This window comes from Ictalurus furcatus, chromosome 7, assembly GCF_023375685.1.
Source record: "Ictalurus furcatus strain D&B chromosome 7, Billie_1.0, whole genome shotgun sequence".
In the NCBI taxonomy this organism is placed as follows: domain Eukaryota; kingdom Metazoa; phylum Chordata; class Actinopteri; order Siluriformes; family Ictaluridae; genus Ictalurus; species Ictalurus furcatus.
In genome coordinates, this window is record NC_071261.1 from 8754245 (window position 1) to 8781292 (window position 27048).

Genomic DNA, 27048 nt, shown 5'->3' on the forward strand with positions numbered 1-27048 from the left:
TTCATTCTTCCTGATACAGAGTCCCATATTAAATTGTGGCAGGGGATTGGCTTTAGATTCACTCCACAGTAGAAAGGAACACTCTGTACTGGAGGAGGCTTAGGAGGATAAATAAGTTATGCTGTGCTATTACCTCAACTCCCATCTTCTCTTTCAGGACGTTCTCTAGCCGAGGCAGGAATTCGGCGCACGTGCCGTATGCGTGGAGGGAGAAAACGCTTCAGGGAATAGCGGGAGAGTGAGAAAGACCTGAAGGAAGGGGTTGAGGTGAGAGCCTGATGTTTACATGGCTCTCCCAGTCTGCCTGCTCTCTCACCGAAGTCATTTCCTGTAATAAAACGACGGTGAAATCAGGCAGCTCGGAAGAAGGGAGTGAAAAGGCTCTTTTTTTTTTTAAACGCACACTCAGGTCACTCACTATACAAGACACCACCTGTTTCTCTTTGGTGCCGCGAGGCGGTGAAACACAACGACAGATCTGTGTGAGCAAACCCAGGCATGACAAAGACCTATTGTAGGCTTACTTTTCTCTCGATCGGTATGAGGCTAGTTGGAGTTATCATCAGTAAGTTCAGTGTGAGGGTTTGTTTAACGATGGGTTTAGACGTCGAAAAAGGGGAGAAAACTTCTCAAGGCATATTTAGTGCAGGAAACATGAATACAGTGTGTGTATAAAGGGCTAAAGGAAGAACAGGTTTGCACATACAGCAGTATTTCATATTAAAATGAATCAATATACTTTTATATTCTCAAAGATATCAAATGTGTGATGATAAATATGAAACGTATTACAAGTAGGATTCCGAATCAGTCACTTTTTAATCTATAGATAAAACAGACAGAATGCATTTTAACTGTAGCACCAAGATATAAATACTATATGACCAAAGTTGTGTGTGTTTCATCCGAGCAGGACACCTATACACTGGGGGCAGTGGTGGCTTGGAACTAAACTAAACTGGTGGGCTTAAGCACCTGTATTTATATTACTGGAAGGTTCTAGAAAGTCTGGAAATGTCTCACATTGTCCTTTCAGTAATGAATCTGGTTTTAGAATGAGTTCTCAAGTCAGTACACACACACACACACACACACACACACACACACACAAATAAAAGTCACAACAGCCTCAGGAGCCGGTTTCTTTTACAAACTTTGGCAAGCGCTTTTTTTTTTTATTATTATTATTATTATTTACATCCACACTTGTGATTCTCATTCTACGTTCTCTCTGTTGAAAGTGAACAACGAAAATATAGAACAGTACGAGTGAGAAACCTAATCATAGTGTAGCATCAAAAAAACACCCTACTGCATGTGTACAGAAAGTTCATCAACACTGACTAGAAAACCACTCGGCTGATCCGTCATGTACATCCATTGCATACAAATTGTTCTGTGTTGACATCAGACTTAAAATACAGGCCACAGTTGGCATCAAGAGCTGGTGGAAGTTGACCTGTAACACAGACGTGCATGCAGGCGTGACCCGATGGAAGTCTTGTAAAAGATTTAATCAGTTATTTAAAAAACAAAACAAAAAAAAAAAAAACAACAACAACTACTCAATGCAATTTCGACTAATTATATTTCTTAGTCAACGTTACATGGGTCTTCACGTAGTTTGGTGGATCTTAACCTAGCAGTACGACACCAACCATCATGTCGGCGTCATCGCTGTGGTGAATAAGTATCAGATTAACATGTTGCATTTGTGTATAACAATTGATTACAAAAAAAAAAACAACATTAGTGACAGATGTTTTGTTGGATTTTTATGGTGGCTCCATCACTCCACCGTGTGACAGCTAGTGGGCTGAGGAAGAAATCAGCAGGAGAACGGAAAATACAGAGCATTTAAGAGTCCACACTGGTGCTGAAGTGGAAACATCTAGCATGATCATGATCTGTGATCCGGTAGATGCTGTGTTCAGGAGCTTCAGTAGGGGGTGCTATAGTCTCGATGAACGACACAGAACCTGGACGCATCTTGGTAGAAATCTGTTGTGTGCTTCTATTTTTTTTCCCCCCCACCCCCATACTAAAATCACTAAGTCTTTTATAAAGACAAGACAACAGCAATACAGAAGACTTTTAAAAAATAAAACAGTAGCTGACCAGAACGGGTCATCTTTTGTCCTTTTTTTTTTCTTCCCCCCTCGAGCTTTGACCCACAGTTCTCTGCGAGTCGGTGTTGTTCTTCCGGTTTCCTCCATCAGTGTGAAGAGTGTGAAACGTCCGTGTATGAAAGTATAAAAATCTGTCCATGCAGCATGCGTAGGCTTTAAGAAAAGTGGACGCTGACCCTCAGAGATCATTTTGACTGAGGCTGCGCAGAAAGCGTGAACTCTCCTTCCACGAGAAGACGTTTGATGTGAAGCGCTCAGGCATTTATAACAACCCGGTTGTTACCCTCGAACTGGGCTGAGAACCAACACACACACAGCCAGTGGGGAGGCGAGGACAACGTTACACCGGTGATACAGTACACAACATATCAACTAACAAAAAACGAGCACAGGTCAGCTTTTCTTTTCCTTCATTTCATTCCCTCGGTTCAAGTGAACAATATTTCAAATCGACCGACTCGTGATTAACAACTTAGTGCAAAAGTTTCAAACGTTGTGGTACTCGACCGAGGCGTGTTTTTTTTTAAATTTTTTTTTTTTTTTTTGAACTACAAACTAAACATAATATTTACCAGTTTCTACAGCGTTCATTCAGTCAGTGCCCTTCATCATGAAATGACATAATAAATACTTTAACCCTAAGCTGTTGAGACCGCTGGTACAGAATCCAACAGGAAAGCCATAAAACAGACAGAATATGAGTAGATCAGTACTGTTCACACTTGCATGTAGAGTAAACACAGGCTTTGGACCCATTGAGATTATCTCACAGATATCAACAAAATCATGTGTCAGTATTTATACAATCCTGACCTGTGGTCTATTTAATAAAGCATACAAGCAAAAGTGTCAACGGACTTTTTACATTTTTTTTTTTTATTTTGGAAGAATTGACTACGCTTCATACTGGACTTCATTCTTTTCACATAACCTTCATTGTGGGTTAACGACCTTGCAAAAGAAAGTGTTTTAAAACACTGCAAACTTAAATCCTTCAAAGTAGGAATTGTCGTTTAATGAACATCAGTCAAATGCAAATATTCGGCTGGAGGAAGCAGATTTTGACACGTCGACTGCTGACCAGCAGCTTAGATCATTATACTTTTTTTGGGGGATGGGGGATGGGAAGAAAAACCGCATGGGTTTGTTTCTGAGACCTTCTACTTATATGATCTTAATCATATGTGACACGTTCCACACTGTTTGCAGTCGGAAGTCGCAATCGTCTATCTGTGTGGAAACCGTGTGCGGGTCTGTTTTTAGGGTTTTATTGGTTATGATTTAAATAAAGTCTCAACTTGTTGTTTTTTTTTTGACTGTGCCAATACTGCTGTAAACGTCAAACAACAAATATAGCTGGGAAGCTCTCAAACGTTCAAATGAGGCATTTACTACTTTTGAGGAAAAAGCTGTAGAAAAGCTAATCAGCTACACGTTACATCTCTCTCTCTCTCTCTCTCTCTCTCTTTCTCTCCTTCTGTTTAATTTGGAAAACCTTGAACGAGCAAGTACCTGCCAAAACGTTTTGGATTACAATCAACCCAAGTGAGCACATCCTAATCCTCCACGAAGATCTTATTGGTCGTAGGTCTGAAATGTTGCGCTTCAGAGATGTATAAATCTCAGAACGATGGCGCAGGTCACATATTACACTTTATAAATACCGATCAAACAAAAAAAGACTCTTTAAAGGGCTTTAGTGTTTAGTACGGAGTAATTCTTACATATGTACAACTTGTTACTACCTACATCAGACTTACTCTATGTATGAACTTACCAAGAAACGCTGCATGTTAACAATGTAGTGATTAGCATATAGGCTAACTAAGGTGAAGTATGGTGTGAAACGCCAAATACTGTGAAGTCGGTACTGTGTATTTACCAACGTACGAGAGAAAACATTTCCTTTCGAATAGAATAATACTGCACAGTGAATACAGAGTCCTGAATTTGGGAACTTGTAGCTACAAATGTAGTTCAGGGATGGACAAATGAGTCGGGGGGGGTTTTTTTTTTTTTCCTCATTCCTAGGTACCGTTCGTAATTCTGACCGACTTATATAAAACAAAGTGAACTTCACTAGCTAACTAGCTTGCCTTATAGTATTACATTATTTCATGATGTAACAGCTACCAGGTTGTAGCTTATTCCATTCGGTTTCTGGAGCTTTTACATATGAAGTCTTGATTTGTTCATCCCTGTCGTGACACATCCACGTCATACCTCTTTAACCTAACGCACACGACGTTGAAAATGATTACGATTTGCTACAACTCAAAGCAAAGGAAGGTACACAATTCGAATATAGGTAGTTAAAAAGAATTTGTACATGAACAAGAATTACACTCTATTAAGCAGCAGCTTACTGAAGAGCTCTTTACAGAGGGAGGGAAACAACGAAATATGACCTATTCTCACAAAAATGATCGAAGCAATAATACTGATAAACTACTGAAAGCGTTAAAACGTGTGTTAAAAGGAATTCCGTCGGCCTAAACGATGACGTTCGCAACCTGGTTCGTGTCTGCGCTACACGACACGTTTTTTTTAAAGTGTCGCGTTTTAAAGATCGGCATTATGGATCAAGGATACGGGAAGTAGGTTCGTGACTTGGTGTCTTGATGTAAAATACATGAGGCAGAGCACCGTGACTGGCTGAGACAGAAACAGAAGCGGTCCTCGGAATGGCTGTGTGTAATTGGGTCCTGGGTCACAGTGACAACTAAAACATGAAGACACACACACACACACACACACTCACACACACACTCACTCACTCACTGTAGAAACCAATGTGGCGATAATGAGGACATTCGTGTGGCTCAGACTGTGGAAGTGTTGTCAGAGTGTGAGCTGGTGTCTGGGTTTGGTCTAGGTATTCCTCAGAGCCAGGGCTTGTTCCAGCTCTTGCCTTCTCTGTTGAATCTGCCAGAAGGAAATGAGAAAGAGGAATTCAGCTTTGTCTGAGGAAGGAAGAAACAAAAATAAGCCTCCAGAACTGATTTGCATTTGCTTAGGAGGGGGTCGCATGGATCGAATTACACAGAGGACGAATCATCAAGGATATTTTAACTATATATATATATATATATATATATATATATATATATTTATATCTGGATACACAGAGTAAACTAATCAAATAATCAAGCTGATAAGTTCCTTAGCTCTATCCCTCTTGGAATAAGTTTGGGTTCAACTTGTTTGAAGCAGGTCGGAATGACATAATTTCCATCTTGACCCGTTCAACTTGTAGAGTGGGGGGCGGGGACCAAAAAAAACAAAAACAAACCATGGACGCCTCCATGTTCAACTTTTGTTAGCAACAAATTAGCGAGCTAACTGTGACGAGTAATGTATATTTTCCTTCTCAAAACAGCAAACGGTAACGTTTTAGATTTAACAAGCGAGAATATGTCTGTATGTTGAGTTGGTCAAACAAGCAACTCGTTTAAAAGGTAAGAAGTACTACTTTGTTTAGCTCGGACGCTGTGTGCAGCCATGTTGATCTGACGTCACTCCATGAACGGAGAAGGAACTGCTAGTTCTAATGTGTACCTGCAGTTGACGAGTAGGAATTTCACGTTGAGGGGGGTGTTTTCATTGGTTTTTACTGGTTGGAGGTGGGGAAGTTGCAGTGTGGATTCGAAAGCCTGGTCCTGTAAAAAGTCTAGTTCTATTACCTTGCAGTAGAAGTAGCGACTGACCGCCTCCTGAGACCAGGGCTGGTAGTAAAACTCCGCCCGCCTCTCCTCCTCGGGATTCCCAACGACGTCCGTCATCAGCTGTGACCAATCAGAACGTAATACAACATGCGTGAAGGTTCACAGCCATCCAGAATATGTCCGGTAGTACTAAATCCACTAGACGAGTGGATTTGTGTTGTAATATTTAAGACAGGTCGCGCCTTTTCTGAAGGGCTTCACCACATTCAGCATCACTATGGCTCTTCGTTGTCGCACCGATGAAGTTAGGTGTTGGGAAACGTCTTCAATGTTTCATAACAAGTTCAGTGACCATGACTTACTACTACTGTACATTAACAATGCACTTAGCAGCATAATATAATAATTACGCCAGTATTTCGACAGCATTAAAAAATTAAATCAACACCTTCAGACCGATCAGATTTGAAAATTCTAGCGAGCCACTGTTTGAGTTTGTACAGGTTGGAAGAACTTACTTTGAGATCTCTGCTCTGGGATTTCAGCCAGTCCTGGATGTAACCTTTGGGATCGCGGGAGAAACTGAGCATGAAGTCTCTCTGAATCTTCAGCTGGTTGATGGACTCGATAGTCTCATGGATCTGGAACAGGTTAAGATCAGACCTCCAGAGGTTAGGACCAACACATCAATGCAAAGAGTTTTGAGAAATGCCCCTAAGATCTATTCGTGTTTATCATGTTGGTTACTTTGTTGTCAAGAGAGGCAATCTCCTGCTGATTGGCTGTCGAGAGCAGGAAGTTGCTCATTTGGGCTTTGAGTGGATCCTCCACTTCGACGTCTATATCGTAGCAGGCTGTTTTCTTCTGATCGTTTGGGTCCACACTGTACACACCAAGACAACAATGCCTTTAACTCATGCTATAACTATGACTTTCAGAGGCACTGCAATGCACAGCAATATTCAGCGTTATAATGTACACTATATGGCCAAAAGTATGTGGACACCTGACCATCACATCACCATATGTGCTTGTTGAACATCTCATAATATGAATAATATCCTCCACTCTTCTGGGAAGGCTTTCCACTAGATTTTGGCGCGTGGCTGTGGGGAATTGCTCATTCAACCACGGGTGAGGTCAGGCACTGATGTTGGGTGAGGAGGTCTGGCACACAATTTGGTGTTCCAGTTCATCCCAAATGTGTCCAGTGGGGTTGAGGTCAAGGCTCGGTTCAGGCCACTCAGGAGTTCTTAGACTCCAAAAGAGGCGAACCACGTCTGCATGGAGCTCACCTCGTGCACAGGGACACTGTCATGGTGGAGCAGGTTTGGGCAAACCTGAAGGGAAATTGTAATGCTACAGCATATAAAGACATTCTAGACAAGTGCGTGCTTCCAACTTTGTGGCGACGGTTTTGGGAATGCAAACGTTTGGCCATATAGTGTATTAAGGCTGACCCCAGACAACAGTGGTCTAAATGCGAACAATGATAGACAGACAGACTGACCTGATGATGTGGTTTATGACAATGGGGTCAGGGGGAAGCAGCAGGTTAGTCAGGCGCTGAGGGATCTCGGAGAACTTCAGACGAGGGCAGTCAAAAATCTGCAAAAGCACATGTTTTCATTACAATGGAACGGAGTCGCACGTGAGATGAGGTTGCGCTTCACCTACTCAATCGATAAAAATGTAATCTATTTCATTTATCTATCCTTGATTTATACAGACGCGTGCCACGGAGATGAACAACCTGGCAACTGACTTAACTAATAAAGTTAACTTAGGGCTAAGAGGGAAATTTAGTTCCTTTAGTCACAAGCTTTACCTGCTGAAAGTATTTATCACAGTTGATGTACTCCTTGTCATGGGAGTCCTGCAGCTTGTTGGTTTTGATGTACTGCCACAGGGCCTGGATGATGCACGAGCGTGTCTGAGTGTGGATACCCAACAGCCGAGCAAGCCGCGGGTCCAACTTAAACTGAGGCGGCTGCAAACGAGAGAACACTTTCAGTAGAAACAAACATACAACTGTATATCTAACTACACACTGTGGTGCGTGGTCTCACTGATTTCCTATACGGCCATGAATACGACGGAGGCTAAGTCATAGAACATGCTAATATGTGAATTTAAAGCGAAATTCAATGCAAACCATGTGACAGCCGAGTTAAATCAGACTCACCTGATAATCCAGCATTAACAGCAGAGTGCAGCGTACATTGACATCCCCTGGCCTTTTCACCTGGAAGCCATCGGTCTCCTGAGTGGTGGGAGTGCGATGCCACTAGGACACAAATAAAGTGGTTTTAACACTCAAAACGGGTGTATATACACACACATTCATTTATGCATAAATATAAGCACAGGCAAAAAAAAAAAAAAACACAACGAAAATACATAAGCCTTACTGTCAGGAAATCATTTTGAAAAATGACATGACGTCAGGTATTTATTATTAAAAAAGAAAATATGAATTGTGCATACTCTACATTACAGAACAGTTGACTTGTCCCTGATCTACTGTACTTATGTAAGCTATAACCCATGTGTGATGTACTAAATCACTCTAATCCATTCTAGAGGAACTGTTCAGTGAGCACTTGAATGAACTAAATGAAAAGTAATTATGGTTTTAAGACACACTGTTTTGGACTGTGTGCAAGGCTGAAACTTACCTGAGCTCCGCTGCTCAGCAGCTGAAAAGAAAAACACTTGAAGCTCCTTGAGGTTTTTCAGGCAGCTACACTCACTAAGCATGCACCACATGCACCTTACTAACTACAATCTGTAGCCTGCTATAAAACACTACAAATGTATAAGAATCACTTTAAGCCAGCAACACTTGATATGATGTCGTTATGGTCTAGATGTCTGTGTAAGGTCAGCTCGAGTCAAACGCTTCACAATAATGCAGCTATAAGCAAAAGACCGTTTTCCATTTCGTTCCATTCCATTGACTGTTTACTTAAATTTACGGCATGTTCCAAAAATATCGACATGCCTGAAAAACATCAGACAATTATCCCCAAATTCAATGTGTAAATATGATCCTATTTTGCCGGAAGATAAGTGGGCTACGCCACCTACACTACCTACGTGTATGTGGACACATAGATATGTGGTTCTTCCTCAAACTGCTACAGAGTCGGAAGCACACAAGTGTATAGAATGTCTTTGTATGCTGTAGGAACTAAGAGGCCCAAACCTGTTCCAGCCTGACAATGCCACTGTGCACAAAGCGAGCCCCATTAGACATGGTTTGCCAAAGCTGGAATGGTAGAACTCGGGTGGCCGGCACCAAGCCTTGACCTCTACCCCAGTGAACACCTATGAGCTGAATTGGAAGCCCTAGGCTTTCTCACCCAACATCAGTGCCTGACTTCTCTAATGGCGGATTGACCACATATCCCCAATATCCCCATAACTACACGTCAAAATCTCATAAAAGCCTTCCCAGACGGGTGGAGGTTATTAGAACAGCAAAGGGGGAGGTGCGTCATAAACGTTTGGCCATATATAGTGCATTTTGCAAGCATGAGCTGAGGTTCAGTCTTGGGCTAGACAACATCCAGAAATGGCGCTATTACCATGTCGTGTACACGAGCGCACATTCATTGTGAGGTAAAACACGGCACAATGAAGAAGCTAAATGGAAACTTGTGCACACGTATAGGCTTCACAACCAAACGTGGGGCTGCCGTTAATGCTAGCCTGCTAACAATCCCCAGTCTGAGCTATTAGGTTAGCTAGCGACTGTTGTAATGGCCACAATCCAATTAGATTTCATACACCGAGAATGATGAGTTTTATATATTAAACAAATCCCCTGCTCCAATTCTATGACTATTCCATGACTGCACGTCTTTGGATTGTCACGTGTATTCACAATTCATGATGAAAACTTCCACAGCTAGCGAAACCTGACAGGAAGTGAAAGGAAAACTGCAGTTTTCCAGGCAACCGATTTGGACACCAGGGGGCCAGCAAACATTATGAATGTTTAGTCGTATTTTCATACAAACTCAACCTTGTTCCAAACCGCAATGCCTGTAATAATTCTGAAGTCTTTCCCACAACTAAGGAGCCTTACAAGACAGAGGTGAGATTCAGGACTAAAAGCTGTCTGTGGTGAGCTGCACATCTGTAATTAAATGTGTCAGTGCAGTTGAAGCCGCTGAAGTTGAAGGCAACTGTTTTGACTAACCATGAACCGTGTGCTTACTAGCTATAACATGTGTATGTAACACTAATATTAACTTCTAGAGAAAAATCAGGATCCTTTGAGATTAGAGTAGACTGAAAGCTCACCTCCACTAGATGGTTGTCTGGTCCATACAGATCTTTGTCCAGCTCAATCACCAGGCTCTTAAAGAAGGATGAAAACTTCCTTTTCACTTTTCCTGGCTGGAAAGAACCAAGAACATGCGTGTTCTAATTAGAAGTGTGCTTGCATGTCTAATTGGAAATGCATATTCGATCTTTTCCAGTATAAAACTTCAGAGTGGTGCACTTTTTTTTTTTTTTTGCAACAATTATATCATGCTATTCAAACCAAAGAGCAGGGCTACTGTATAAAACTGTCATCGTTGACTACGCTTTCCATTTGTGTGGTTACAGAGCACAATTTTGCTTAAACACTTGGCTAGACATTCAGGCTTTTGGCTACTCCTTTTTTTGGTAAACCCATCACCCACCTCAGTATCCAAGCAAAACAAGCAACCGCTGGAGCGAATCGCTGGCCAAAATGGAAACCGTTTTCTGAGACTAAACAATGTAGTTGTTTATGGCTGAAAGGGCAGAATGAATTTTCAGAGTATGGTTGTGTTGTCCTTTCTACAGTGAAGCAATAGCATGCACTATTCGGTCTTCAGTGTACGATATGGAGACATAAAACTTTAAAAAATTAGGGTTTGTTTTTTTTTTTTTTAAAAAAAGCAGAAAGAAAGTGAGATGGATCCAACTGTTAATGTTTACACAGGAGAAGTAGAATGACCTCATTGGTAAGTGGAGCATATTGCAGTGGCGGAAACTTGGAGCCGACCCAAATAATTTTAACCTCACCATACTAAAAACACACATAGCTGCCATTTAAAGGCTATGAGGTCACTCAGACAAAAGCACACGAGCTGCAGTTCTCGGCTCTTTCAGTTCCTCCAGCGCTCATGTTGACATTGGCATATGGACTAGCATGCTAGTCTGAACAGCTCTGTGCTTAGCACTGGAAAGACTACACAAAAGAACAATGTACATAAACCTGGAGTGAATGTAAGCTACACAGCAATTGGTATAAACGATCTCAGAAATGATTTCTTCCTCGTGAATTTCCTAGTATAAGCACTGAATTATTTCATAAAGGTCTATGATTGAATAAAATAATGATGATTTGTCAGATATGAATGCATCAGTTTATCAGCTTATCGTCTCCATATGTTGCACACTGTGTCTTATAGAGCTAGGATCTTTTAGGAATTGTGGACTCCTAATTCCTCCCAAGACCTCCTGGGAGAACCCAAAACATGATTCATTTTCCAACTAGAAAACATACAGACTTGGTCAAAATGTACCAATTATCACCACAATAGTCTTTTGACCGGATACTAAAGTTCCAATAGCACTACCTTCTCTTAGTTCTACAGAATTGCCATTTTGGTGATTTGCCATAAAAGCAATGAGGTTATTCATGCGACTAAGATACTGTACTCCGATATCTCATGAATGGTATGGTGAAATCTAGCCTTCTACATTCTAGGTCCTCTCTTCAAGGCTGCTCGTTGAGTCGAAGGGCTTATTGTGTGCTCCCTTCTGCATCTAATACAGGTTCGTGACACATGACATCATTTGGTCTTATACACTACGCAGTCGATACCTCATCTCTGTCCAGTTGCGAGAAATTTTGGATGTCAATCAGGGTTTTAGATTAACTGGCCAAAATCTGATCCTTTACCTCTAAAGAGTCTTTTATGTCAGTGTCTCAACTGCACCATCCATCCACCCATCCATCCCTGTTACGTTTATCCTACACAGGTTCATGGGGATCCCGGAGCCTATCCCCGGGAACTTGGTGCACAAGGTACAAGACGTGGGACATCCTGGACAGAGTACCAACCCATTGCAGGGCACAATTGCACACACTATTGGAAATGCCAATCAAATTAGAACCTATATCTTTGGACTGGGGGCGGAAACCGGAGTACCTGGAGGAAACCCCTAATGCAGGGGGAGAACAAGCAAACGACACACATACAGGGCAGGGGCGGGATTCAGACTCCCAACCCTGGAGGTGTGAGACAAACATGCTACTGTGCCCCCGCCCCCCCATCCACAATTTATATGAACTCTATAATGAAACAGAGCTACATTCTTTCCATATTAGGGATTTGTTCAATCTGCCAGGTTCTTCAGATTGCTTGTACATGCACCCTTAGGTCAGCCATCAAAGCTCATGTTGTCCCATGGCAACAGTCTTTAATAGTATCGTGTAAACAGGCAGATTATCAACAAACAAAGTGTGGAGGGTGAGATTGCCCAGATTTAGATCCTGGCTTTGATGCAAAAGCTGTACGGATCAACATCAGGCACATGCCCTAATCAATAAATGAATCCTAAATCAATTAGTTTTCATTATGTGCATCGTAACTGGCCTGTAGGTCCCTGGTATTTTTCTTTCCACGATTCAGGCGTTACCTGCTGCTACTCAATTCGGGAAAAATGTCGCATTAATGGCAGAATCAAGTGTATGCAGCGTTATCCATCTTGCGTTAGAATTATATCTAACCTTTATGATGTGTGCTGTAAACAAAGGACTTAGAACAGCTGAGAAAATAATTGCCATCTGCTTGAAACCACCACCCCCTCTTTCCAGTACCTGCATATACAGTAAATGGCACCTAAATGGAGCTCTCAACAGCTGGACTTAATGGTGCTGATGGCATTACTCTGAATCACAGACACTTTACTGTTAATGCATTAATGAGCGTTCTGTAAAACTTGCTATATTTATGTCTCGTGGTCAACTTGGAACACTTAGAGAGACCTGGATCTGTCAGTCTGAGGTCTGAAGCATGGAGGTAACCGGTGTAAGTCTACAATGTCAAGTTACTTGGAGACTAAGGGAGGAATCTGTTCCAATCGATAAGCTTTATAAAGCAGAGCCTATCAATGCAGTTCTCAGGAACCACCAGCGAATGTTTCACTTCCGACCAGACGTGACACAGCCGATCAGCATTCTACCGCTACCGTCTCCCAGCTCAACTGTGTTTGAAGACGAAACTGTGAGGCCTCTGAGGACTGGAATGAGAATCCCTATGGGCACATCACTATTTACGCTCTTATGCGATTTGCTGATGTTCGTAAACATCTGTACCATACCTGCTAATGCAGAGCTGAAGTGAGAACGTGTGAATGTATACGTGCTTCACGAATCCACTGACTCACGTCGTCAAGTAACTTTCCCTCCACCCGTAGCTCCCAGGATGCAATGCTGCCGTCCGAGTCTTCTGCGTCAGGCTTGGCTGGGTTGAAGGTGTTGGAGATGTAGAGTCGAAGTTTGCGCTTTTGCTGTGAACAAAAAATAAAATTAGAAAGGGGCACTGTGCCAAAAATTCCATACCGCATTGTACCGACACAAACGTACGAGTCTTTCTGAGACGATTTAAGAGAAGAGGTCTGCTCTTACTTAAAGCACAATAACAAGAAAGTCAGAATATATTGCACGGTCAGTACCACTATCTTGGCCTGAAATTCTTGGAAATAATTTGTGTTTTTTTGCTACTTTGGCATATCTATACCGGTATAGCGTTATATACGGCAATAATAAAACATACTTTTTAAAAGAATATACCAGGAAATATCTCATGAAAAGATATCAGATATAACGAAAGCCTATGTCTGTGTGTTCTTAGACCGACTAACCTTCATGGGTCGTTTCAGTGCTTCCTGGATGTCCACCCGCTTGCGCATTATGGTTTGATCCAGTTTGCGCTCAAAGGCCAGCAGGTCCATATAAGCCTGGGACTCTGGGACTAGTTCACGGATCTGAGAGGGAGGATAAATGCTGTTATGAAATAAAGAAAAAAAAAAAAAAACACTTTGCATTGTTAATGAAACCATACTCTGTTTACTACTGTCCTGATACAGAGCAATAAGAGCAGAAGCAGAAATGGGAAACGGTACCAACGAGCTCATGGCTAGGTATAGACGTCTAATACGAGTCGAAACCCAAAACTTTCCGTTTGGCCAAATACGTCTTTCTTTGTCTCGTGGTCAATCTCTCAGTGTTTTCAAATACGTTCTGATCCATCGGCGTGTCTGCCCATTCACTCTGTGTGTCGGTCTGTGATTCAAATAAGCGCCGCAGTAGTGTTTAATGGTATGCTGTTAAGTGTTTGCTATCTGCCAAGAATCCACAGCAAACCCTCCAGTGCCACATTATCATGCACACACACAGATGGTTGGAGGATGTGTGTGCCAAAAGCTTCACTCCATACTGGGCACAGACCCATGGATACAGACACTGCACCAATCCCCCTCTCGCTCTCTCTCCGGAGACAGGAAGAAAGAAGAGAAGTGAGTACTCGGACTATGAGTAATGCGACTGGCGTCTTTGTTTCTCCCCAATCTATCTATACGGGTCTGATAAAAACTCCCACTCGCACTCACTCACAGCAATGAGCAAGACACAAAGCCATAACCCCTGTGGTCTATCTTTAAAACACACACACACACACACACACAGAGACAGACACTCAGATTTTTTTATCACTCATGTCACATGGTTGGTTAAACTAATAAAAGGATAAAGATTAAAACGGAGAGCGTCAGAGTGTGTAACGTGAAAACTGAGTGCTACCACTGGTGAACACACACCTGCAGCCTGCGCTGGGAGTTTGAGTCTCCATCACATTATTTGGGTTACAGCTCTCTCGATACACCTGTGGACTCCTGACTCTCTGCCCTGAATATAAATGTCATTTTGGAGAACGTGCCGTCCCTAATTTTAAGTTCGGAACATGTCCGGCTACATGTACGCGGCTGCCCCGTAACCCTTTTTCGGTCTCTTTCTTGGCAATGAGTAGCAGGTATAACGTAACAGAACATATAACGTCTCTTCAAAGACACGAGCGACATCACAAAATCGCATGCGAACACGGTGTCTCAGCGACGCAGCGCAGCCGAGCACTACCTCACTCCCTCACACAATCACATGCTCACACACACCCGGTAGAGATAATGTCAAGATCAGAGAACTCACCCTTTGTGGAAGAATCTTATCAGCCATTTTCCTCCTCTTGGTGCTGCAGAAAAGAGGGAGAAAGGAGAGAAAGAGAGAAGGACACAACGAGGAGGGGGGGATGAGATGTTACTATGGAGACCGATAGTGTAGCACCGGGGACATCTGCTAAAATTCTGGGGCTGGCCCAGGATGCAAGAATGCTGGTGCTCTGTGTGTGTGTGTGTGTGTGTGTGTGTGTGTGTGTGCGCTAGTGATTCTAGCCCAGATGGTGTCCGCCAACATGGGTGCCGAGACGGCTGGCGAAGCGACAATGTGGAACCTGGCGAACACTTCTTATGCAGGACCTTGAGTGAAATGAGAAGTGTGTTCATCACGTCACTGGTGTATGTATTGAATTCTGCTGTTGACATGAGGGCCATCAAACACCTTCCCCTCCATCCGTACACCCCTACTTCACTGTTAAAAGTCATTGTAGCACTCCAAAAATGAAACACACTTCTCCTCGCTCTATGTCTAGGTTCAAAAGATATTCTAAACTACAGCAGACAGAGAGAACACACACACACATACACACACACACACACAAACATTGGGAGACAAAATCACCAAAAATGCTTTAAGTGGGCACTTCATTCAGAAGAGCCCTTGTCCTTAAAAACACTGTAGAGCAGATCTTCTACCACAAAGTCTATATCGGAGAGGCACTTAGAACCCACAGCCTTTCCCCAAGGTGTTTGCTTATTTAAAGTCATTTCAAGTGAGATCGCTAGTACACAGTGATCACTGTGTCAAATGCTCGCTATGGGAGATGGGTCAAGTTAAGTCACGGCTCTGTGTTATAGTTTGGTCAGAAACTACATTTCCCATCATGCCATGCAGCACATCATGCACACCCATGCATAAACACTCTGAAACAGGATAATTGATGCAGTAAAAAAATAACGTGTTATAGCATCTTCCATTGAAATTGTTTTTTTTTTTTTTTTTTTTAAGTCTGCTTTAACTCATATCACTTTAAGGCCATTCTTCAGGGGTGAGGTGCAAAATGCTCGTAAAGGAATACTCATTAAGGAATTTGGTATAAGACAAACCTTGGGTTGGGTGGTGGTGGGGGAGGGGGTGCTGTAGGGATCAGTGGGGAAGGCTCGAGACATGAGTGGGGGGGGGGGGGGGTCAATAAAACGCACGAGAATCTATCATGCAGCAGAATCAACTCCTACTTTGATCCGAGTGTGGGATCTGATTGGGCCTCTCTCATGTCCATCTGCCTCCCTGGCACCTCACTGGCTCCAGGAAATCCCACCGGCTTCCTACGGGTCGACGGAATTCGAATGGTACTTGATTAGAGAGTACGGACTTGTTACGTCTAGTTGAGAAAGCCTCTGAAAGCGTGTATAGAGTTTGGTGCATTACTGAGCGACGAGTACAAGTAAGACCACACAGCCCGATGGACAAACCTTAATAACAAGGACAAACAAAAACATAACAATAGCACATGATTTTCTAGCTGAAACATATGTAACGATGACACTTTCACTTGGATGCATATGTTCTTGCAAACGATTCTGTGTTAATATTACGATCATGTGACAGAATATTAATACATAGTAAATAGTGTAATACCATGGCTCATACACCCACTACTCAAGCTCACGCCATCAGGATTAGTGACCAGGAGGCAAATGCAGGATATGCATGTGTTCCAGGACTATGAGCTTTGTACAATAAACACACAATCACATGTACAGTATTAGATATAATGAATTGCCCCAACAAAGGCAAAATAGAGCGGTGCTCCTGGTGGACATCATCCTGTTTACAACCACACTGTCGTTTTATCTGGCTAACATTTTAGTCCTACAAAATAAAAATCACATATCTAGTCCACATATTAATGCAGTAGGGTTCCCAATTAAACAATTGTTGCTATGGTAACATCTCAGAGGAAATGAAATTCCTTTGATGTTTTTAGTTGAATGATTTTCTGCCACTGTAGCCGAAAATAAAACTTATTTTGCTCACTGTTATGTTGCATTCCAACAGGGTTATTAATACTTATACAAATGAGTAACATGCTCCATGTTTTAGGAGAAGATTCCACAGGTACTGCCCACTCAGCACTTCAGAAGCTCTACGATCACAAAGTTACGACAACGTCTCGGTGGAAGTTCTGTTAGAGGTCGACGGGTTGTTTCCTTGTGATTTTATGAACACGGCTGAAAGAAACGTCGATATTTGTGACAGTTTCGTCTCGTCTCCACCGTCATTCTGCTGTACCAATCGATTCTCAACAGTTATGTAATATCATTAGCTAGTTTATGCGCACAATGTGTCTTGGTCAAAAGACCAAGTGAGTGTGAGTGGATCAATGGGACTGAGGGAGTATAAGTAGGGAAGAAGAGGGAGAAAAGGTAAGACAGACAGAGTGAGTCAGCTGAAAAGTAATCAAATAACAGCCACTATAGTCTCAATATTAACAGATACCCTACAATGATTACGCCAGCTGGAAAAAGAACATGAATCACAAGAGAAGACACGGAGACTGTTCCACAAAACACTGTAAACTATCCACGGGAGACTGATATCGGCAAACTGGAGGGATGAAAACAATATTTCGGAAGGACGATATTCTAACATGGACGGCAAGAGATCTAGTAGTATCGAGTCGAGGAAGGTATTCGGTTTAGCTTTGAAAGAAGAGGCCAAAGATCAAATGCAGCAGAGAGTCCAAGAGATTGGAGGTCATGAAACTTAATGTGACAGGATGTCTATATATCCCGTCACTAACCTTATGACTCCTCACAATTATAACTTCTTCATGGACATGTGGTTGACTGTTCAAATATTTAACTTTATTAATTCAGTTAGTTATCCTTTATACAAAACAGGTTAACAACTACAGCAGTGAAAAATGTCACTGTTTTCAAACCAAGTAGTTCAATACAGTATGGGATAATTATTACCCAACAATGATTTTTTTATTTTTTTATTTTTATAATTGTTTGTGGGAGTTAGGAATACTGCTCCATATGAAACCCAGGCAGACTATTGAGAGTTTATTCTTTCTTTAAAAAAAAAAAAAAAAAAATAGATCATGGATGGCTAAGAAGACATTCAAGGTTTTGACTACACATATTAGCATGAGGTTAGCATGAAAGCATGAAACGACTGCTGTCTCATACTATGCTTATGGGTTAGCATGAGGTTAGCATGAAACGACTGCTGTCTCATACTATGCTTATGGGTTAGCATACTATGCTTATGGGTTGTGACTATGCTTATGAGTTAGCATGAGGTTAGCATGAAACGACTGCTGTCTCATACTATGCTTATGGGTTAGCATGAGGTTAGCATGAAACGACTGCGGTCTCATACTATGCTTATGGGTTAGCATGAGGTTAGCATGAAACGACTGCTGTCTCATACTATGCTTATGGGTTAGCATGAGGTTAGCATGAAACGACTGCGGTCTCATACTATGCTTATGGGTTAGCATGAGGTTAGCATGAAACGACTGCTGTCTCATACTATGCTTATGGGTTGTGACTATGCTTATGGGTTAGCATGAGGTTAGCATGAAACGACTGCTGTCTCATACTATGCTTATGGGTTATGGGTTGTGACTATGCTTATGGGTTAGCATGAGGTTAGCATGAAACGACTGCTGTCTCATACTATGCTTATGGGTTATGGGTTGTGACTATGCTTATGGGTTAGCATGAGGTTAGCATGAAACGACTGCTGTCTCATACTATGCTTATGGGTTGTGACTATGCTTATGGGTTAGCATGAGGTTAGCATGAATCGACTGCTGTCTCATACTATGCTTATGGGTTATGGGTTGTGACTATGCTTATGGGTTAGCATGAGGTTAGCATGAAACGACTGCTGTCTCATACTATGCTTATGGGTTGTGACTATGCTTATGGGTTAGCATGAGGTTAGCATGAATCGACTGCTGTCTCATACTATGCTTATGGGTTATGGGTTGTGACTATGCTTATGGGTTAGCATGAGGTTAGCATGAAACGACTGCTGTCTCATACTATGCTTATGGGTTATGGGTTGTGACTATGCTTATGGGTTAGCATGAGGTTAGCATGAAACGACTGCTGTCTCATACTATGCTTATGGGTTAGCATGAGGTTAGCATGAAACGACTGCTGTCTCATACTATGCTTATGGGTTAGCATACTATGCTTATGGGTTGTGACTATGCTTATGGGTTAGCATGAGGTTAGCATGAAACGACTGCTGTCTCATACTATGCTTATGGGTTATGGGTTGTGACTATGCTTATGGGTTAGCATGAAACGACTGCTGTCTCATACTATGCTTATGGGTTAGCATACTATGCTTATGGGTTGTGACTATGCTTATGGGTTAGCATGAGGTTAGCATGAAACGACTGCTGTCTCATACTATGCTTATGGGTTAGCATACTACGCTTATGGGTTATGGGTTGTGACTATGCTTATGGGTTAGCATGAGGTTAGCATGAAACGACTGCTGTCTCATACGGTTTTCCAGGTACCGATCATTAAACTGCGCACTGTTACTATTCTAACAACAGTTTCAGTCACTCTCATTATTGAACACCGACTTCTATGAGCCTGTGTGAGAGGAGGTGTGATTAAAAAAAGGAAATACTACTTGGACAAAACTAGCTAGCTATGCTAGGCACTATGCTAACGAAATATTTGCACGCTAACGAAACACAAGGTCGTAGGGTTAGTATTCCCTTTTGAACCACATTCTCATGTCTACTCAGTCTAACGCGGGTTAGCCTTGTCAGACACAAACAGCTGAAAACGGTCGGCCACGGTTAAGTTTCCCACTAGAAAAAAAAAAAATAAATAAATGTGATTTTTTGCCAAGGTTAAGAATGATATATTAAAAAGTGAAAGCACTACACACTGAGTATCCCTCTCCTAACATCTCTCCCCAAACCTACGGCCATTTATTTAGAAAAATAATGAACTTTAGACCTTCTTAAGATACATGCTATCAGGAAGCAGGTTGGGAAAAAGGGAAGAAAAAAAAAAGGACAAAGCCATGCAAGCTATAGCCATGTCAGTAAACGCCATTGGCAGTCTACAGCACATAATTCAACCTATAAATCAAGTTAAATGATGACCAGTGACGCTTTCGGGTTGTTGCTTTTCTAACATTAGATGCTGTTTTAGCAACAAAGTCGTTCGTGCTGTCTCGGATCCGACTGTTGTTAGAACGTAGCACAGACTATTATGACTACTCAAGAGGGTAGACATAGCTGCACGCTGGATCCTCAAATCTGTGCATGTTCTACAAGAACGTACTCGCATGGATATGTTGGTACTAATAACTGCATATTAAACTGCAGTCGAACTAAATGCACGATTATTTCCAGGTCACCTGCGAATAAGCCTTCGCTGTCTTACACCGGCAGACACAGGAACATGCTTGAGCCGTTGCTGTAGTAACGGCTTTCTTCTCTGCAGTCTTGGTAACAACCATGCACTAGTCGCCATAGAGACATCTCTCGGGGTGTCTCAGATAATGCCAATCTTATTTAACTTATGACACTCACTTCCTGTTTCTGTTCTGTACCGCTTGCTGCTGTTGCTGCTGCTGTTGGATGTGTTGTTGAGAGGGGGCGGGCCTTTTGCGGTTGGTCTCCATTGGCGGATTGGTGAGCCCAGGGCGAACAGTAGAGTTTCCTCCGTACGGTGGGCCTGGAGGACCCATTGGCGCCCCCTGATGGGGCATCCGTGGTCCTGATGGCATACCGGGACGCTACAGAGAGGGAAGAAATATGTGATGAGAGACAGCAAGGAAAATAAAATTGATGACATGTCATACCGACATCCTTACAGTGTATTGACCCGAGACTGCAAGCTACGGCTGCCGAGACACACGAAGCATCAGCAGTACGGTGGTGGCGCGCTTCGAGACAGGTTGTGTCGATCACATGTTTATGTATAAAATACCCAGGCTTGGGGAGTTACGTAATCAGGATACAAAAAACTGTTAATCTGTAATCCGCTAGAGTTACGTCATAAAACAAAGTAATCAGATTACAGGTACATTTTGTAAAAAAAAAAAAAAAAAAAAAAAAAAAAAAGGGAATACTATCAGGATTACATTTTTTTCCCATTTCAAACCAAAGAAATTAATCTTTTGACATAAGACAATATACACAGCTGCTTGATTATAGTTCTGGTTCTCTCTTCCCAGTCATGACTCACACGAGCAACCTCCTGGTGCATGTGCAAGTAAATCTGACGCAAGTTTGGTAGAAATGAACACAAACTGTTCTCTATAACGTTTTAGTTAGGGTGACCATACAATACGTCCTCTTTTTACCCGGACATGTCCTCTCTTTCAGACCTTAAAAGCGCGTCTAAATTTGAGAGAATGTCTGGGATTCGGGTTTAATTTCATTATGATGTGTTTATGGTCTAATACTGCGTCATGTGCGCGCATGTTTGCACTGCTTTACCCCCTCGCTGTAAGTCCCGCCTTCTCACACACCGATTGGTCAGTTATAAAAGACTCGCAGCAACTACTGGCCAAATTCCTGCCTCTCAAGCGTTAGCCCACTCTCAGCGCGAGTGTGAAGGTGAAGCGCTGGTGTATACACACTTAAACAACAGCAGCCAATGACAGCTGTCCCAAGTCGAAACGACGCCCATGACCATATAAGGTCATTTTTAATTTCATATTATCACATTGCTTCATATTACACGATCATTCAAAGGTGTAAATGATGGCAGAAGGTTCACTCGTCACACTCTAAATAAAAGTATTTTAGACCATACTGCTTTTCTCTTGACTTTATTTACACGTGACCTTGAAGTAATCCAAAAGTAATCAGATTACATTACGTTCATATTGTGATCAGGTTAACGATGACAGATTTTTTTTTTTTTTTATGAAGTAATTTGTAACTGTAACGGAATACATTTTTAAAGTAATCCTCCTAACCCTGAAAATACCTCAGTAGATATGTCCACACAGGGTCCAGAGTTTCTGTCAACTATCTGCTTCATACCAATACTCAGTGTCAGATTAGTGCATTCGCAATTTCCTTTCTTACTCAAAAAACCCTTCCGTTAGCAAAAGGTTTCCGCAAATATGAGGTTAGTTATATATCCTTGTATTGAGGGAATGGATCTCGCAGCTGCTAACACCACCCAATGACAATAATCCATGAACTTCTAGCAGATACCAATAAAAGGCAACAGTCTATCGTTAAAACAAAGCGAGTACTGTTCTCCTGCACAGCTGAACACATAAAGAGCCAAGTAACATAAAGTAAAAAGGGTCTTAACACCAATCCACCTGTGTCAGCCACTCAGCTAGGAACAGCTGGTGTGCGTGTGGGTCGGTGTAAATGTATGAAACAGCCCGCGCCTCAAAGGTTCTCTTTGTGCAATTGAATTTAGTCGGAACTAATTTCATATATTCGTAAAGACAGGAAGTCTGAGGCTGGACTGACTTCCTTCAGAGCTATTCACTGTTCGAATTCGATTCTTGCATGGGATAAAATGACTACTTACAAGACGTATATTGGATTTAACCCAGTCGTACAGTCAGGCAAATTTTTTTTTTTTTCAGTTCCCAGGTGCAAGTTTTATTGACAGATTCCTGTTAAAAACCGTTAGCAGCAGCTTGTAACTAGGCGTTTTGGTGGGGCGCGGCAACATCGATGACGACACAACCTCAAACAACAACAAAACGTCAAGACTACACCTGACCATGATGGTAGTAGAGGCTACTATCTGGTGAACTTTTAGAATAACCCAGTAATCGGCAGTTAAGAGATAACAACGTACAATCCTCCAGCATACAATTCTTTTTCTCAGCCTTTGCACGGGAAATAAGGTCAACATAGTGCACACACTTTTCTACTGTATGGACGTCGTCAACTCCATAACTCCCCCTTTTCCCTCTTTCAATCTTCGCAATATATCTTACAATACATGGTGCCTGAAAAGTCTCAATACATAGAGCAAATTTACACTATTTAGCACAATTTCTTCCTTTTTTTAGTTTACATTAGATATTTTTTTCCAGATAGCCTTTAAAATGCACCTATTATGGTTTTTCCAGATATTCCCGTTCATGTAGCGTGTTATAGAGCTGTTTGTGAATTTAAAACGTCTGCAAAGTTTCAAGAATCAAAGCGCACGATAAACGGAGTTATCGACTCGTAAAAGAAGGAAGCGATTCTGAACAGCTGAAACGATTCGTTAGTGATTCCAGACTTTACTTCCTGTACTAACCTACGTAGGTTTGTAACAAAAAGCCCCGCCTCTGGTCTTCATCGGCTGCGCGTGAACAACGTGTACTTTGCCCCATCCTCAGACACTACAGTTGTAGCTGCATCCTGAAACTATAAACAAATTTAATCGCTGAGAAACATCCTGTGCTTGCGATGAAGGTTCGGGTCGATCTTCTATCGAACCGAGGCTCAAATTGACAAGGTAAAAGCGACGACGTTATTACTGAGCTGAAATTTAGATGTGGCGATGGGCCTTTCCTTTCCGACACGCACTGTAAGCGGTAGACCAATCACAACAGACTGGGCCATCTGACCAATCAGAGCAGAGTACGCTCTCTGAAAAGAGGAATTTAGAGTGAACGGATCCCTGAGCGAATCGTTTGCGACACTGAGAAAGACAAGTGATGCTGCAATGTAAACGATGAGAAAATTAAAGAGTTTTTTTTTTTTTTACCTTGAATGCAGATAAACCTATTATATGAGACCTCTAAAACAAAATTACGCACGTTTAATTTGGCAAATAGGGGCGCTTTAAGAACGCCTCTGACAAAAGAAGAACGTATTGAACTCGTCCTCGTGGCCGGATCGGACTTTAACAGGAAACGTGGCGAGCGCATCACACACGACACTGCTGCCAAACTTATTAACAAATTCAAAAAGTCTGGAAGTGTTGCGGACCGACCGAGACGTGGACGTCCACGAACGTCCACTGACGAAGACACGACCGACGTGGTCCTGGTAAACCTAGTCCCCTACTGTACATATGGAGACTTTTGGGACACCCTGTGGAGTTGACACACTGTCTGCACTTACACTTTGCCTTTGTTTGCAGAAATTGATCAGATTCAGTTGTGGGTTTTTTTTTTGCTATAAAACACGATCTTGGTGGATGTGGAGTATTTTTAAACTTGCCCAATTTGACATAAAACCTGTCCTGTCCACAGCTCCTACTCTGCGTATGAGGCAACCTGATTCCTTCCCCTGTTGTTGTCTATTAGTGCGTGTTGCAGTACCTATTTTGTGCAGTAATAACTTGTGCAAATAATATGTGTCAAATCGCAACATTAAAAAAAAAAAAAAAAAAAAATCACTTAAAAGAAGTTATTAGTATTAAAAAAAAAACATCTATTGAATGACTGATGTACAGTATATGGTAACCTACGGACAGACCACTTCTAAAAACTGTTACCCTGTTACAGTCAAGATAACGTTAGGTTTTAATGTCAGAATCAAACCAACAGCTGGAAAAACGCTGAGTGCCAACAACCCACCATGACATCTGAGCGGATATGATTAAAGTGCAGTCATAATATCTAGAAGAACGTAATAACAGACTGCATTTGACATACCATCTTAGGACCTCTTTGATTTCAAGGTACATCACCTCTCTTGAACCACAAATATCCACAGAATCACAAGTAGTCCATAAAAATGGAAAGCAACACGTCCTCCGATCAACTCTACCCTCACTAACATCTATTTTACCATTCAAGGCATTGCTTTGGTGCTACAAGGTGAAGGACTGTTTCTTTCACCCTATGGCCTTAATGTGGGAAAGGACTGTTCTCTTTAGCTATGCAGGAAGTGTTCCCATTGAACCCTGGGAGTGAAGGAATGTGCTCTGAATGTACGAGTGTCACCCTTCTCTCCTGATCTTAAAGCCTGGGTTTGAGGTTGCGGTCATAATGTTAGCACCTGTGTGGCAATTGCAGACACTGAAGTGACAACGAGGTGACATCGGTGACACTTTTCGCGTGAGCCGTTCCTTTGACGACACACTGAGTCCTGTTCCTCTTTCAATCTGTTTCAAAATGTGTTGCTTTGTGTACAGTACAGTGCGGGGGTGAGTGTGGATTTTTTTTTTTTTTTATCTTCTTCTGGAATCTAGCAAGCTTCTGGACTCTACACTGTTGCAAAATATGAGCAAATGAAGCAGGGACGCTTGGAGATGGGTTGCAAAACGAGACGTATATTGTCGTTCAGTGGCGATGGGAACATGCATAAACATATAAGGAACTGAAGCTGGCTACAGTAACTATAGACTGAATTAATGCTCGGACCTCCAGAGAATCATCTAATCGGATATGCGTTTCTCATCAAAGCAGTTTGCTTAGGGTGGAAGAGTGCAGTAGAGTTTTTATGATCTCTTAGGGGACAAATCAGTACGGTAGTTCACTATCTCACAAAAACAATCATTATTCTAGATCATTTTGCATCAGATGGTGAGGATATCTGTATCTGTTGTTGCTGTCTGATCGGCAGCCAGCTGTTGCCGTCACTCATAGCTTCGGAACAGGTGTCTGATCTTTCTGGTCACCGCAGTGCTGCTTTTATTATCCGTTTCAAATGAAGATCGACAACCAGACTAAGTCCCTGTTCGCACGACTGCGTTTTCGTTATAAACGCATAACTGTCTCTACGGTTACGCCTGTCGTCTAACTACTCCGGCGTTTTTTTCGACCCTTGAAAACGGAGACTTCTGGAAACGCCGACGACCCCGTTTTAGTTTGAAAACTCCGGGCTCGCGCTTCAGTGTAAACAGACCAAAACGAAGACTTTTGAAAAGAAGGCGTGGCTTCACCCACATTCACTCCCTGATCGGGTCTTCTGGATCATTGCGTATCCTTCCCCGATTGGTCAAGCCCCCATCCATCACATGACCATTATGCTACCTCGATCACAACAACACGGAGACTGAACCGCAAGCTTTGCTGGCTTTGTTGTCGTTCTTATCAGCCATTGTGCAGTTAAATTCTGTATTTTATAATACTGCAGCTGTCTACGTGCAAGAGGCGAGCTATGATTAGAGCAATCGCCGACAAATCTCATTTCAAGTGGCGTAAGCCCTACATGGAACACCGGTTTGTTGTGCCTGCCGGTGACTAGCGACCAACTTCCTGTTTCCACTTGTATGCGCATGCCCAGTGTGCATGAATGATCATGTGACGTGGGTATTCGGTCGTGTAGTGTGGACGGACATCGTTTCTGAAACACAGCGGAAACGCCAGTGTGGACGAGGATCGTTTTAATTTTCAAAAGCCGTTTTAAATCTAGCGTAAACAGGGCCTAAGCTAGGAATAATCCCGCTAGCTAAATGGAGAAAATAAACAGTTAGGGCCTTCTGTCGAAACATTGACTACGTATACATGGACAGCAGTAATCTAATTACTGACCTTACTCCAAGTAAGACAATATTGTGATTAAGGTGTTTACATGAGTCGCTTTTAGAATACTCCTTTCATGTTCACGTTTTACGTGTTATAGAACATAGATGGATTAACGTCACGCGTCATTACGTCCCCGCGCCACGCCGTCCGACGTCCCTCCAGAATTTCACGTATCGACATACAGTTGGTCTTCGTTATGGGACCGTAAACAGTTTTGGGTGTTTTTATTAAAAAATTTTACGAAAGCTTCAAGTGCGGTTAATTATTTGTCATGCTGTACGTGCAAACAGACGACTGCTTCAAACCGTGGGCTGCGTCCCAAACCGCGTACTTACCGTCTATATAGTAGCCGAGATACATGTACTTCGTCTACAACAGGCCTATAGTAGTAGGCAAGTACGCGGTTTGGGACGCAGCCGTGCTCTCTTGTTTGCCGTAAGACGGTTGAGCGCTGCCGTGCGTGATCGTGTCCTGTCGCAAAATGCGGTGAAATCTCCCACACGACGTTAATAATGTGATTAAGGTGTTTACATGTCTGTAATACACGTCGATAATGCGACTAAAACAGGAATACTCCACACGTCTT

At 42.3% G+C, this 27048-nt stretch overlaps 1 protein-coding gene across 4 annotated transcripts in view; it reads right to left on the bottom strand.

Annotated features, from left to right (window-relative positions):
- Positions 1-866: 866 nt before the first annotated feature.
- The window catches only part of smarcd3b (SWI/SNF related, matrix associated, actin dependent regulator of chromatin, subfamily d, member 3b), a 49042-nt gene continuing 22860 nt past the window's right edge, over positions 867-27048 (bottom strand). For 2 of the 4 annotated variants that reach the window (XM_053628238.1, XM_053628236.1), the window contains exons 2-14: positions 20599-20804; positions 15048-15090; positions 13709-13831; positions 13232-13354; positions 10106-10201; positions 8473-8493; positions 7980-8081; positions 7623-7784; positions 7305-7402; positions 6542-6677; positions 6313-6435; positions 5813-5914; positions 868-5054 (exon numbers count right to left, since the gene is read on the bottom strand). In XM_053628238.1, the coding sequence (XP_053484213.1) occupies positions 5001-5054; positions 5813-5914; positions 6313-6435; positions 6542-6677; positions 7305-7402; positions 7623-7784; positions 7980-8081; positions 8473-8493; positions 10106-10201; positions 13232-13354; positions 13709-13831; positions 15048-15090; positions 20599-20804 (1389 nt within the window). In that variant the 3' untranslated portion in view covers positions 868-5000. Of the gene's footprint in view, positions 5055-5812; positions 5915-6312; positions 6436-6541; positions 6678-7304; positions 7403-7622; positions 7785-7979; positions 8082-8472; positions 8494-10105; positions 10202-13231; positions 13355-13708; positions 13832-15047; positions 15091-16249; positions 16340-20598; positions 20805-27048 lie in introns of all 4 variants that reach the window. The other 2 variants (XM_053628239.1, XM_053628237.1) reach the window with 2 other exon arrangements.